This window comes from Lithobates pipiens, unplaced genomic scaffold (assembly GCF_037356315.1).
Source record: "Lithobates pipiens isolate NorthernLeopardFrog02 unplaced genomic scaffold, aLitPip1_a1.2 Scaffold_22, whole genome shotgun sequence".
NCBI lineage: Eukaryota > Metazoa > Chordata > Amphibia > Anura > Ranidae > Lithobates > Lithobates pipiens.
This window is the reverse complement of record NW_027507784.1, coordinates 186,498,082-186,513,414: the sequence shown is the minus strand read 5'-3', so window position 1 is coordinate 186,513,414 and position 15,333 is coordinate 186,498,082. Positions and strand designations below refer to the sequence as shown.

Sequence of the window (15,333 nt, the reverse complement as noted above, 5' to 3'; positions counted from 1 at the left end):
CATGATTACACGCATTTGATGCAGATACACAGATATACATATTATTAGCATTATATATTTTGTAATGGCTGATAATAAAATGGTTATAAATGCATACCTCAATTATATACAGAAACCACCAATGGTAATGATGGATTAAACAATTAATAAAGTATTACCACTGCATGACCTATGGCCTTCTTGATCCTTACATTAAATACAAAATGTATATATGATACAATATTGAAAAGATAAGTGCTATTAAAGCTGGGGTACCAAGATACACTGCAACTGGTAGCTCAACGCGTTTTGCGGCTTTGTGCCGCTCATCAGGAGCAAGCTCGTGATTGGTCGAAAAATACAAGATAATATTTATAGTAAATGAAACAAGAGGGGGATTAGAGAGCCCACCTGACAATCACTTACATATAGCCATGCAGTCATAGACGCGGTATCGGAGGCCACCAGCCACCCCAAGCAACGGTACGGGAGCTGAGGAGGCACATCCAGCGGCAACATGGGGTGCAAACACAAGTGGACACCGGGGCAACCAGGGCACTTCTAAAGTGAAAACATGAACAGCATTTGAGTGTTTTCCTGATTAAGAATGAATCAAATTCATTGTGAAAGCTGTGTGTGAAGATATGGAGTGAAAATTAAAAGATGCAGAAAGGGGGAAAAAAATAAACCACAACAAGGTTATGAAATGGAGCGGAAACACAGCAGAAAGGAGCCTTATGTGAGTGTAAATGTGAATAAATTAACGGGGGAGGAAGGACGGCCAGGGTAACAGGCAGCCAACCAGACCCCCGAAAAGCACGATTACGTGTGAAAAAACAACCAGAAAGAAAGCAGTGGTGATTATATAAATATACCTGGTGTCAGGGAAAAAGATCGAGATCTGAAGATCACGAGGAGTCAGTGTGTGTAAGAGCCCAGATTATTCCGGTCCCGCCAGTCCTGCCACTCATAAATACCCATATGCCACCATTAGAACGCCCCCAACGTCACGTGCACGAGCACCATGAGGTGGAGGGGAAGCACCGGCATAGGAGCGAATCACCGCCCGGCGCCGGCATCCACACAAACACCTTCAGGTCTCGTGGAGATTGAAAAAAACCCACTGGGATGGCAGCGCCAACAAGGGGACGCCATACAGCCAGCAATGCAGTGTGTGACGTCGATACGCAGCGAGTTGGCGTGCCCCACCCCCAGCCATAACAATGGGTAGGGGGGAAGGGTGTCTCCCATTGATAATGAGGATTTTTAAGGGTCGGAATAGCCAAACCCCTAAAATGTGTTTCCTGCAAGAGCAGAATTTTAGTTCTGGCTTTCTGGAAATGATACCTGACTTTGTTTTTTGGGAGTATTGAAACAGTTAAAAAAAGGAAAAAAGAAAAGGAAAAATTCCTTCTTAAACACTGGTAGTGTAGGAGTCATTCAGGTGTTCCAGGATGGTCGTCCCAACAAACCTTGGTTGGGGGGTGCATGTGCTGTACCGGAATAAAGGGAACATTCCCGCTTACAGGATAAAGGCATGCAAGTGGCAGGAACCATAGGAGAGTCAGTCATCTGGCAGTTTCTGGGAAGGACCTCTGGGGCGCTTGTTCTTGCCAGCCCTCTGCCATTGCGTGTGGAATGGAAGTCTCTGGGTAGTGGGTGAGAGGGACCAATCAGGCAAAGAGATCTGGGGTAGCTCCAATGTACTCAGGAACTGTGGCAAATCCCCTAGGGTGCGAAAGAGGGCTGTCTTTCCTTCATGGTGAACCCGTAGCTGGAAAGGAAACCTCCACTGGTATTTAATATGCTTTTCCTGGAGGATAGATGTGATTGGTTTAAGTGCGCGCCTCGTGGCCAGAGTTTGACATGAGAGATCTGGGAGTAGCATGACAGGAGTGTCATTCAGCCGAATGGAGTCCTGTGTGCTAGCGGCTCTCATGATCTCCTCTTTGACTTTGTAAAAGTGTACCCCGCATAGCGTGTCGCAGGTGAAGGAGGAGTCAGGATTCCTTGGGCCCAATGTCCTCTGTACTCTGTCCAGCTCAATGGAGGATACCGTTAGGCTGTTGGAGGAGATGGTTAAATATAGCGGTGACTGCCCCAGTTAAGTCCTTGTGTTCTACTTTTTCAGGGATACCACACATCCTGATATTGTTCTGTCTATTATGGTTCTTGATGTCATCTTGGTGATACATAAGCTGCTGCAGCATGGGTCTCCTCATGGGACTGCAATATATTGCAAATGCCGTCAGTAGTGTTCTCTACATCCTCCATGTGGGTCCCCAGATCCCTTTTAAGGTCAGCAATCTCTTTCTTATATTTGCTATGCAGGAGACATAGTGCTCAAAGTAATTTTTTAGTGGGCAGGGAGTGTAAATAAGTATGCATGGATCGCATCTGTGACTCCATGTGCCATCCATCCCCAGAACACAGGGATGCCTGTAAAGGCTGTGAGGGCAGTGTGGGTTTTATAAGGGGGGCTCTATGTCTGCTAGGGAGACTGAGAGGCCCCTGGAGTGTACCTGATCGGCTTTTGCTGGTTCAGAGCGAGCCGGGGACAGAGGTGCCGTTGCCATCTTGGATTGTCCTTGGCTCAGGTAGGCCGCAGGGTCACACAATGTCTCCCTGTGTGCGGTCTCCAGCAGGCTTAGATTGCTTCCCTTTACCCATCGGGCCAATTTGGTGGTTGTGCAGGTGGTGATGGAGGAGATATGTCCCCGTGGAGGCCGTTAAGACCGGAAGCTGCTACGATGTGCGTCTTACTGCTCCATGTGCTAGGCCACGCCCCCCACTCTATGCTTTTAATGATTATGTGTCAATCCTCTTCATCAGTAGAAAGTGGAATAGAAGTTTATGATATCTACAATTCAAAAAATACAATGAGTACAAAATATATGTATTACAGGCAATTCCTGGCGGAGGCACTGCGGGATCCCAGCAGCCTGACATTTCTTATATGACCCCGTCCCCCTCTGACGCAAGGATGGACGGACTGCTCTGCGCTGGACGGAGAGATCACCCGTCGCTGGATCAGATCAGCCATCGCTGGACCTCGGAGAGATGATCATCCATCGCTGGATAGCAAGAGTGGATTACCACCACTGGAATTTTTTTTATTTTTAATAAAGGACTTTTTCAAAAGTGTGTTTGTCTTTTTTAACATTCTTTTACACTTTCTTTGTGAAATGGTAGGGGTACTTTTGTACCCCCTTACCATTTCAAATGGGGGGCAGGATCTGGGGGTCCCCTTGTTAAAGGGGCTTCCAGATTCTGATAAGCCCACCGCCTGGAGACCCCCACAACCACCGGCCAGGGTTGTGGGGATGAGGCCCTTGTCCCCCACAACATGGGGACATGGTGCTTTGGGGGGACCCCAAAGCATCCTCCCAATGTTGAGGGCATGTGGTCTGGTACGGTCCAGGAGGGGGAGCGCTCTCTCGTCCCCCCTCTTTTCCTGCGTCCTGCCAGGCTGCGCGCTCGGATAAAGGGTCTGGTATGGATTTTCAGGAGGAACCCCACGTCATTTTTTTTTTTCATTTGACGCGGGTTTCCCCTTAATATCCATACCAGACATGAAGGGCCTGGTAATTGAATTTGGGGGGACACCATGCTTTTTTTTTTGGTTTTATCAATGAGTGTTCTCTGTATTACGGGAGCTGACAATTCATTATAGCCACGAGTGATTTTAAATGACTTTTTTTCCCTGCAGAAATGACACTTGCAGGGACAGTTCTAAGCACGGGAAACATGCCCTCCTTTGCAGGCATACTATACACACCCCCAGGTACGAAATTTAAAGGAATATTACACTTTTATTGTTTCACTTTAATCATTATTAAAATCACTGCTCCCTTGGGGCAGGACCCAGGTCCCCAAACACTTTTTAGGACAGTAACTTGCATATTAGCCTTTAAAATTAGCACTTTAGATTTCTCCCATAGACTTGTACAGGGTGTTCCGTGGATTTTTGAATTTGCCGCGAACACCCCAAATTGTTCACTGTTCACCGAACAGGCAATGTTCGAGTCGAACATGAGTTTGACTCGAACTCGAAGCTCATCCCTAGTCTTCACAAGGTTTTTACACACTGTTGCTGGTATGTTGGCCCATTCCTCCATGCAGATCTCCAGAGCAGTGATGTTTTGGGGCTGTCGCTGGGCAACGCGGACTTTCAACTCCCTCCAAAGATTTTCTATGGGGTTGAGATCTGGAGACTGGCTAGGCCACTTCAGGACCTTGAAATGCTTCTTACGAAGCCAATCCTTCATTGCCCGGGCGGTGTGTCTGGGATCATTGTCATGCTGAAAGACCCAGCTACATTTCATCTTCAGTGCCCTTGCTGATGGGAGGAGGTTTGCACTAAAAATCTCACGATACATGGCCCTATTCATTCTTTCATGTACATTGATCAGTCGTCCTGTTCCCTTTGCAGAGAAACAGCCCCAAAGCATGATGTTGCCACCCCCATGCTTCACAGTAGGTATGGGGTTCTTTGGTTGCAACTCAGCATTCTCTCGCCACCAAACACGATGAGTTGTGTTTCTACCAAATAGTTCTACTTTGGTTTCATCTGACCATATGACATTCTCCCAATCCTCTTCTGGATCATCCAAATGCTGTCTAGCAAACTTCAGACAGGCACGGACATGTACTGGCTTATGCAGGGGGAAACGTCTGGCACTGCAGGATCTGAGTCCCTGGCGGTGTAGTGTGTTACTGATGGTAGCCTTTGTTACGTTGGTCCCAGCTCTCTGCAGGTCATTCACTAGGTACCCCCGTGGGCATAGCGATGGGGACCTGTTGTGCCCCATCCTACGCCAATCTGTACCTTGGGGAGTAGGACGCATGATAAATATGTCCGAGAGCATGTCTTCATTCCATGACTGTATGCTGCTCTAGTACAGATATATAGATGATATTTTTCTAGTCTGGAATAGTTCTTCTGAGCTACTTCATTCCTTCTTTCAGTCCATCAATGACAACACCTTCAATCTGCATTTCACTATGAATTACAACAGTGATTTTTTTTTAACTATTATTTTTAAGTCTATGGTGGCATTATCTTGCTTGTCCCTATGTTCCATTTTTGTTATGCTTTTGTTATGTTTGTTTTCTCTGCTGTCGATCCCGGATGGCATTAAATGACCGATTGGTTGCTGGCCATCAGAAGTTTATTCTCCTTGTTCATCTTCTCTATATATACGTGACTCAATGGTATTTTTCAGCATATACCAGGGATATGCAATTAGCGGACCTCCGGCTGTTGCAAAACTACAAGTCCCCTCATGCCTCTGCCTCTGGGTGTCATGCTTGTGACTGTCAGATTCTTGCTATGCTTCATGGGACTTGTAGTTCTGCAACAGCTGGAGGTCCGCTAATTGCATATCCCTGGCATATGCCATCCTGACATGCCTGCTCCTATACTCTCTGTGCATTTTTGGCTGCGCCTGTACTCTGCACTCTGCCCACTAGATGGGGAAGGTCAGCCAGTTCTTTGCTGGACCTCATCCATCGCTCAAAGGGCGTTGGGTGACAAAGTCATCACGCCAGCCTTGTCCTTTTGGTTGCCAGGCGATGGGATGACACCTGTCATCTTGCGGCGATTTCGGGAGGGGGAGCAACTTGGGGAAGCTCGCCACCCCTTCCCCTACTGTAGGTGACACTTGAGTGTAACGCCCCCTTCTAGCTCAGCGATTTGGGTGTTGCCTTCCCCACTTCCAATTTTATCCACTCTCTTACCTTTCTGACCCCTCTCTCCTCCTTGGATGTATATAAGGTCAGTCTCTGGTTTATTTGTTCATGCTGTGGCATGTTCAGTGGGGAGTTTTGCCAAATGTTGACTAGCCACTTATTAAGATAAGTTATCGAGTGAGTCCATGTCCTTTATGCACTTACATCAATCGTTGGAAGAGCAGTGTGGTCATCCATTGTTTCTAGCTATTATAGTTCATACACTGATATCTACCATTTTTTCTTGATCTTAGGTTTATGTTTCCATCTTAATGCTCATATATTGATCTTTTTGGGTGAACCCTATACTTGTGTTCATCCCATTGGATGTTGCACTTTTGTGACAGTAAGTTACAAGTAAGCATATCTTCTATAGACTCATAATTTACCGATATTGGTGCAAATACACCCTTATCTAGGTAGCAGCTATAAAATATCTCATTCATATATATTCTTTAATTAAAGATTATTAAACCTGTCATCATACTATCCATCGGCTCAGGGGGGCCATTTCTTTGGGTGCCCTCTCCTTTCCTCCCCACTCTGAACTCCTTCAGTCCAGCACACTAACTACTCCAAAGTGAGGTAGGTTGAGTTATTAGCATCCCCTAAATCTATTAAATATATCATGTTTTCTCTGATAAAAATCCACACGCCCTGACCTTCATGTGCCTGCCTCTTTCTATATAGACTGAGTGTAGTTTTTTTACTTTAATCATGTTATTTATCAGATCATCCAGATTTGGGCTATTTACATCCCCTGCCATGGATGATTAGGTTGTGGGTCGGTTTTCTCCCCTGTCATTTGGCTCTCCCTCTTGATCTCCTTTGTGTTCTGGCCTTCCTTGCTCCCGCCGTCTGGGTTATCGTTGGGGTCAGTGCAGCCAGACTTTTCCCCTGTCTGTTGTCTTCAACCTTTCCCTTGTATCCAAGATACCTGCTTCCACATTTCTGGTTATTATACATGGTTATAAAACTGTAATTAAGTGCCTGTCTGTTAAATTAAGGAATTGTCTGTATAGTTATATTTTGTACTCATATTTTTTGAATTGTAGATATCATAAACTTCTAAACCACTCTCTACCACTCTCTCCTGAAGAGGAATGACGAATAATCTTGAAACGTGTAGAGTTTCATTCTGTATATTTGTACAAGAGTGATGTAAACTTGAACTTGAAGTTGTGATACAAATTTCCCATGTATCTATGTTTTTAGACTTTGTACTATTAAACTTATATTATTTTTACATTTATTGTCTATACATACAATTTTTGGAGTCATTGCCTTTCAAAGTCCCGCCAGAGGGTTTCTGCTTTGTTGTTTCTGTGTTTTATTAGGGATGTGGGCAAAGTCTCCAATTCCCCACCAGAAATTAAATGGTTTAGGTAAAATCATATTCATGTGTTAAAATGGCCCAGTCAAAGTCCATACCTAAATCCAATTGAGAATCTGTGGCAAGACTTGAAAATTGCTGTTCACAGATGCTCTTCATTCAATCTTACAGAGCTTGAGCTATTTTGCAAAGAATGGGCATACATTTAACTCTAGATGTGCAAAGCTGGTAGACACATACCCAAAAAGACTTGCAGCTGTAATTTCAGCAAAATGTGGTTCTACAAAGTATTGACACTTTTCACATATTTATTTGTAAAAAAAAAAAAAAGGAAAAACCATGTATCATTTTTCCTTCCACTTCACAATTATGTGCCACTTTGTATTGGTCAATCAGGTAAAATCCTAATAAAATACAGTTACGTTTTTGGTTGTAACATGACAAAATGTGGAAAATGTTAAGGGGTATGAATACATTTTCAAGGCACTGTAATAGCAGTGAGCACAGGCAGAGGGCAGAGGTTTTAAGCTCTCAAGATTTTGGCCAAGATCAACAGGTATTTTTTTTTGCACTTATCAAATAGGAATACCAAAATATTTTTAGTTTTGTTTATTATTGATATATCCTTTAAAAAATCTCCCACCAAAGGGGCTTTGCTATGCAAAATGCTACTGTATGCTCTACTGGTGCAGAAAAGAGAAAAGATGTAAAAACAGAATAGATTAGTTTGTTTTGTATGGGTTTCGGAGCAGTTAGATTGCCTAAGGCCCTACAGTTACTATTATTTTGTAGTGCATACAGTGAGGGGGAAAAGTATTTGTTCCCCTGCTTATTTTTGTATGTTTGCCCACTGACAAAGAAGTTATCATTCTATAATTTTTATGGTAGGTTTATTTTAACAGTGAGAGACAGAATAACAACAAAAATATCCAGAAAAACGCATTTCAAAAATGTTATAAATTGATTTGCATTTTAATGAGTGAAATAAGTATTTGATCCCCTATCAATCAGCAATATTTCTGTCTCCCAGGTGTACAAGTACTGAGCTGAGATTAGGAGCACTCTCTTAAAGAGAGTGCTCCTAATCTCAGCTTGTTACCTATATAAAAAACACCTATCCACAGAAGCAATCAATCAATCCGATTCTAATCTCTCCACCATGGCCAAGACCAAAGATCTGTCCAAGGATGTCTGGGACAAGATTGTAGACCTACACAAGGCTGGAATGGGATACAAGAACATCATCAAGCAGCTCATGAAAGGGTTACAACAGTTTGTGTGATTATTTGCAAATGGAAGAAACACAAAATAACTGCCAATCTCCCTCGGTCTGGGGCTCCATGCAAGATCTCACTTCGTTGAGTTTCAATGATCATGAGAATGGTGAGGAATCAGCCCAGAACTACACGACAGAATCTTGTCAATGATCTCAAGGCAGCTGGGACCATAGTCACTAAGAAAACAATTGGTAACACACCACACCATGAAGGACTGAAATCCTGCAGCGCCCAAAAGGTCCCCCTGCTCAAGAAAGCACGTGTACAGGCCCGTCTGAAGTTCCCTAATGAATATCTGAATGATTCAGAGGAAAACTGAGTGAAAGTTTGTGGTCCGAAGAGACTAAAATCGGCATCAACTCAACTCGCCATGTTTGGAAGAGGAGGAGGAATGCTGCCTATGACCTCAAGAACACCACCCCACTGTCAAACATGGAGCTGGAAACATTATGCTTTGGGGTTTTTTTTCTGCTAAGGGGACAGGACACCGCATCAAAGGCACGATGGACAGGGCCACGTACCGTCAAAACTTGGGTGAAAACCTCCTTCCCTTAGCCAGGACATTGAAAATGGGTCGTGGATATTCCAACATGACAATGACCCAAAACACATAGCCAAGGCAACAAAGGAGTGGCTCAAGAAGAGGCATATTAAGGTGCTGGAGTGACCTAGCCAGACCTTAATCCCATAGAAAATATGTGAAAGGAGCTGAAGGTTCGATTTACCAAACGTTAGCCTTGACCCCCCAATGACTTGGAGAGAATCTGCAAAGAGGAGTGGGACAAAACTGAGATGTGTGCAAACCTGGTGGCCAACTACAAGAAACGTCTGACCTCTGTGATTGCCAACGGGGGTTTTGCCAAGTACTAAGTCATGTTTTGCGAAGGGGTGAAATACTTATTTCACTCATTAACCACTTCTGACCTGCTCACGCAGATATACTGTGGTAGGTTGGCTCTCCTTTGCAAATTGATGTACCTGTACGTCAGTCCGCAAAAGCAGGGTAGCCGGCTCCCGCCGCGTACCTTGGGAGCGTGCCCATGGTTCCCGCAGTCAGGATCACAGTGAGGAGAGGCGGAACGGGGAACTGCCTATGTAAACAAGGCATTTCACTGTTCTGCCTAGTGACATGACAGAGATCTTCTGTTCCTGGTGTTTGGGAACAGTGATCTCTGTCATGTTTCAGTAAGCCCATCCCCCCAACACGCTGAAGGAACACATTTAACCCCTTGATCGCCCCCTTGTGTTAACCCCTTCCCTGCTAAAAAAATGCACTGATCAATGTAATAATGTCACTGGTCCCCAAAAAGTGTAATTCGGGGTCAGATTTGTCTGCCGCAATGTCGCAGTCCCACTAAAAATTGCTGATTGCCACCATTACCAGTAAAAAAAAATAATTTGAAAAAATAAAAGTCCCTAAATCTGGAGCACCACCCTTTGGGCACCTTCTGCTAATGTTGTGTTTGGTGAGCATTGATTCCAAGCATGAGCGTTTGTACTTTGGGCTTTTGTGTGATTGACTTGTGTACACACAATACGAAAATCTGACAACAGACCGCTGTCCGCTGAAAATTTACTAGCTTGCCATCCACTTTGGCGGAAAGTTGGACAACAATTGTCTGATGGAGTGTACTAACGGTCCGATTTTAGTCTGTCATCATACAATTCCCTGACGAAAATCCGATCATGTGTACGAGGCTTAAATTATCTACTAGACAGCAGCTTTTAGAAACAGAGGTTTGGAAATTTATGGACATGAATATATCAATAGTTTTACTTAATGTGATAAAAACAGAATGTTATTAGTTTTTAGTGCAAAATGCATAATCTAGTTGATAGATTAGGTTTACAGCAGCAGTGAAAGTGGCCTGAGAGAAGTTGTGGGAGGTGTTCGTTATCCAGCAGGACTACACAAAAGTTTAAACTTTAAACATTCTTTAGGAATACAAGTTGCAGATCTGTAATTAATTTACGAAGTAGAGTTGGCGCAGACACTAGACCCCATCTCCGATGAAAAGTGAGGTGCGGGAAGTGTTAAACGGGCGAGTCAGAGCTTAATTTGTAAGCTGAAGTCATGATTTGCATTCTGGTGCACCCCTGGTTTTGGCAATAGAGGGGGACAATAAAGTACAGGGGTTGTAAACTGAAACATAGCATGTAACGGTGTCAAACATGCAAACAGATTTTCTTGATTTTTTTTTATTAAAAAAAAGAGTATCTTTTTAAAGTAACCACAAATTCTAATTCTATGCAAAAACAAGATTTAAAAGTACAAAAACTTTCTGTTTTCATATTCACAATATCTTATAACTATTTTATGTTTTTCTAAGTGCAGCAATCCAGCTTTTATGGCTATGCTGGAATGTTACCGAAGCGGTACACACAAGGTGTGATGACAGGAGAAAGTAAGTACATTGTTTAATGCCTTCTTAATGCCTTACTATGGTAATCCACTGTAATAAATACAGTATACATTTCTTAGTGAGTACGGTTTGATTTCTGTGATGTATCATTCGGCAGCTATTCGTTTAGGAAGTGTGTCATGTAATATGACCATCAGTGCTGTGAATAAAAATGCTCTAGCTTTGCGCATTGACTGATACATGAGAAAAAAATATTGGGACAAGCTTGGGCTTTTCATTCTTCAGACATACATAAATACCAATGTGACATGTGGGATTGTATTTCTACAAACAAAAGTGAGATCACACATGAAAATATACAAAGATTTGTACCTCAATAGCAGTATGCCAGTTAGACCTGGAAATATTGGAAATATTTCTCCTGACTCGGTAGAAGTACAGTTGTGCTCATAAGTTTCGATACCCTAGAAGAATTTATGATTTCTTGGCCATTTTTCAGAGAATATGAATGATAACACAAACACTTTTCTTTCACCCATGGTTAGTGTTTGGTTAAATCCATGTATTATCAATCAACCGTGTTTAGCCTTTTTAAATCATAATCACAGCAGAAACTACCCAAATGACTCTGATCAATAGTTTACATACCCTGGTGATTTTGGCCTGATAACATGCACACAAGTTGACACAAAGGGGTTTGACTGGCTATTAAAAAGGTAACCATTCTCACCTGTGATCGGTTTGCTTGTAATTAGTGTGTGTGTGTATAAAAGGTCAGTGAGTTTCTGGACTCCTGACAGACCCTTGCATCCTTCATCCAGGGCTGCACTGACGTTTCTAGATTCGGAGTCATGGGGAAAGCAAAAGAATTGTAAAAGGATCTGCAGGAAAAGATAGTTGAACTGTATAAAACAGGAAAGGGATATAAAAAGATATCCAAGGAATTGAGAATGCCAATCAGCAGTGTTCAAATTCTAATAAAGAAGTGGAAAATGAGGGGTTCTGTTGAAATCAACAGTCAGGTAGACTAACTAAAATTTCAGCCACAACTACCAGGAAAATTGTTTGGGATTCAAAGAAAAATCCACAAATAACTTCAGGTGAAATACAGGACTCTATGAAAACATGTGGTGTGGCTGTTGCAAGATGCACAATAAGGAGGCACTTGAAGAAAGATGGGCTGCATGGTCAAGTCACCAGAAGAAAGCCATTACTATGCAAATGCCACAAAGTATCCCGCTTACAATACGCCAAACAGCATAGAGATAAGCCTCCAACCTTCTGGCACAAAGTCATTTGGAGTGATAGGACCGAAATTGAGCTTTTTGGCCACAACCCTAAATGCTACATTTGGAGAGGGGTCAACAAGGCCTATGATGAAAGGTACACCATTCCTACTGACACGGAGGTAGATCGCTGATGTTTTGGGGATGTGTGAGCTACAATGGCACAGGAAATGTGGTCAAATTTGATGGCAAGATGAATACATTATGTTATCAAAAAATACTGGAGGAATATTTGCATTCATCAGCCAGGAAGCGGTGCATGATACTTGGACATTTCAACATGACAATGATCCAAAACACAAGGCCAAGTCGACCTGTCATTGGCTACAGCAGAATAAAGTGAAGGTTCTGGAGTGGCCATCTCAGTCTCCTGACCTCAATATCATTGAGCCACTCTGGGGATATATCAAACGTGCAGTTCATGCAAGACAGCCCAAGAATTTACCATCTGAGAAGATGAAGAGCCTCATCCACAAATACCACGAAATTATGTTAAAGGGGGCAATATTCAATATTAAGAACCGGGGTATGTAAACTTTTGATCAGGGTCATTTAGGTAGTTGGGATGATGATTTAAAAAGACACTAACCATGAGTGAAAGAAAAGTTTTTGTGTTATCATTCATATTCTCTAAAAAATGGCCAAGAAATCATAAATTCTGCCAGGGTATGTAAACTTATGAGCACAACTGTAACTGGCATTTATTTACTCAGTAGGGGGCGTGGTATGAGCAGACATGCTGACTGAGTGAGCCGAGATCCCCGGGCTCCAGGAAGGCTAGCAACGATCACCGGCCGGCTCTCAACCCCCTAGAGGCATGTCCATGCACTGCTGCACAGCCACACAACCGCATGGCGGGGTGAAGACACAGGGGAGTGTACCTGATGGTGCATAGCGTGAACTCAGGGCATACAGCTAAAATAGCATTGGCCCACAAGGAAAGGAAACGCGGCTCCCCAATCTGAAGGGAGGACAAAAGACACCTGAATGCAGCCCCTCAGTGCAGGTCCGAGGACCATCCGGATTCGCAACAGGCGCAGTAACACCCAGCCGTGGCCATATAGTTTTAGGGCGGGCCAGGGCCTTTAGTCCCCGGACCACAGCCTCTTGATAACAGGGAGGGATAATATAACTCGTGGTGGTGAACCGGATGAGGAATACCTAGGACAGGGTACAAACGTTTCTGTGATGGAGGGGCTTACAGGAGGGATCAGTAAGCACCCTGGAAATGGCTCTCTGGGATAGAGCAATGGCACTACAAGGCCCAGCAGGGAATCACCAGAAACCACAGGACAGCTACAGTATGTTAATTCCCAGTCTCACAAACTTATTAATGGACATGGTACACCCCAATTAGATCTAACAGTAGATTGGGATCTTAATGAGCACCTGAGAGCCCTCCCAAGAAAGAAAGCTATTCAGTTACTTATAACTGCGGTTGAAGTTTCATGTAAACAGGCTGTGGAGGGACTTTAGGGAGAACATAGCAGTCCTGCGGAACACAGTGGAAGAAGTGGAGACGGGCCAGGATAATATCAGACAATTAGTGACTGATACCCAGGATATGACTAAAATATCATGAGAGTTTGGAATTTCCTTATGGATCAGATGGACAATAATGAAAATAGAGAACGCCAGCGTATAAAGGGCTTGCCCAAAACAATACAGCCCTCTGAATTGCCTCTAACTGTGATTGGCCTATTTTGTTTAATTCTGGGGGCCTTGGCACCCAAGAAGATTGAAATAGATAGTGTGCATCGTGCCCTATCTTTTACTTCCCAAAATTCAGGTAAACTAAGAAAACTTGTTGTCGGAAATTCCGATTGTGTGTACACAATTCCGACGCACAAAAGTCCACGCATGCTCGGAATCAAGGCGAAGAGACGCACTGGCTATTGGACTTAATTTTTCTCTCGTCATACGTGTTGTACGTCACCTCGTTCTTGGCCATCGGAATTTCCGACAAAATTTGTGCGACCGTGTACATGCAAGACAAGTTTGAGCCAACATCCGTCAGAAAAAAATCCACGGTTTGGTTGTCGGAACGTCCGATCATCTGTACTCGGCTTTAGACCTCTGTTGGAAGTCTTGCAGATGTTAAATATCGGTGGGGTTACCCTTTTAGAGTAATGGCCACAAGGAATGGAAAATCAGCAACACTCCAAGCAAAAGATGATTTACATATGGTTGCATACTGTGTTATTGTTTTTTGTGGATTTTTGAGGAGTGGTGCAATAAGAGGTTTAGGAAGCAATATGTCCAGGGACGATGGTGGCTAGAATGAAGATTATGTCATATAATGTGAGGGGGCTCTGTTCACCTTGTAAAAGGGGTTGTCTTTGGCATGAACTGCGCCGCCTGGGGGTGGAGGTAGTGTTCCTGCAGGAGACATACTCCATGACAGGGTCAATCCCTCGCCTGCCTCTCTTCCCATATAATCAGTGGTTTCATGCACCATCACCCATTCCGAGGGCAAGGAGAGTTAGAATAGCTTTTCATAATAAGTGTCCCTTTGTACTTATGGAAATAAGAGCAGACTCTGAAGGACATTTTCTCTTTGTTATGGGCAGGGTATAGGGCCAATGTTATACGTTTGCTACTATAAACGCTCCCAATAATCGTACTTTAAGTTTCTATAGAAAACCCTGGACATTTTGGGGAAGTTTAGGGAGGGTTTTTTGGTAGCGAGAGGGGACTTACTATGTTGTATTACATTGGGTACATAATGGACTGAATCAAACTCCGATTGTGATACTTTCAGTGGATGTCAAAAAGGCATTCGATAGGGTGAGCTGGGAATTCATGGCTGGAGTGTTGAGATAAATGGGTCTGAGGGAACGGATGATGGGATGGGTATTGGCTTTATATGCTGATCCAAGAGCAAGGGTTAAGGTTAGCGGCAAATTGTCAGATTATTTTGATATATGTAATGGGACCAGGCAGGTTTGTTCCTTATCCCCATTACTATTTGCGATGTTCTTAGAGCCTTTTTTGTGTATGATCAGGAGAAATGCGAAGATTAAGGGGATATGCATAGGATCAATGGAACATAAGATTTCAGCATAAGCGGATGATTTGTTATTATACCGTTCTCGTCCACACAAATCCTTGACTGAACTGATGGCAGAAATAAATAAATTTGACCTTTTATCTAACTTTAAAATAAATATTGATAAGTCAGTACTGATGCCGAGCCATGTTCCTTCAGGGATGGCATCCATTTTGCAACAATCTTTTTTCTTTGTCGTTTTGACTCTATATTTTATTTGGGGATTCATATCATCCCAGACCTAAAGTGTCTATATGAGCTTAACTATGGTCTTTTGGTGGTGAATATATTAAGAGACTTGCAAAGATGGAGAGAG

The 15,333-nt window shown here is 43.3% G+C and overlaps 1 protein-coding gene across 2 annotated transcripts in view; it reads left to right on the top strand.

The window, feature by feature from the left end:
• SLC29A4 (solute carrier family 29 member 4) overlaps nt 1-15,333 on the top strand; it is a 118,164-nt gene that overhangs the window by 65,552 nt on the left and 37,279 nt on the right. For both annotated transcript variants that reach the window (XM_077448734.1, XM_077448735.1), the window contains one exon: nt 10,650-10,724. In XM_077448734.1, the coding sequence (XP_077304860.1) occupies nt 10,650-10,724 (75 nt within the window). The remainder of the gene's footprint in view (nt 1-10,649; nt 10,725-15,333) is intronic.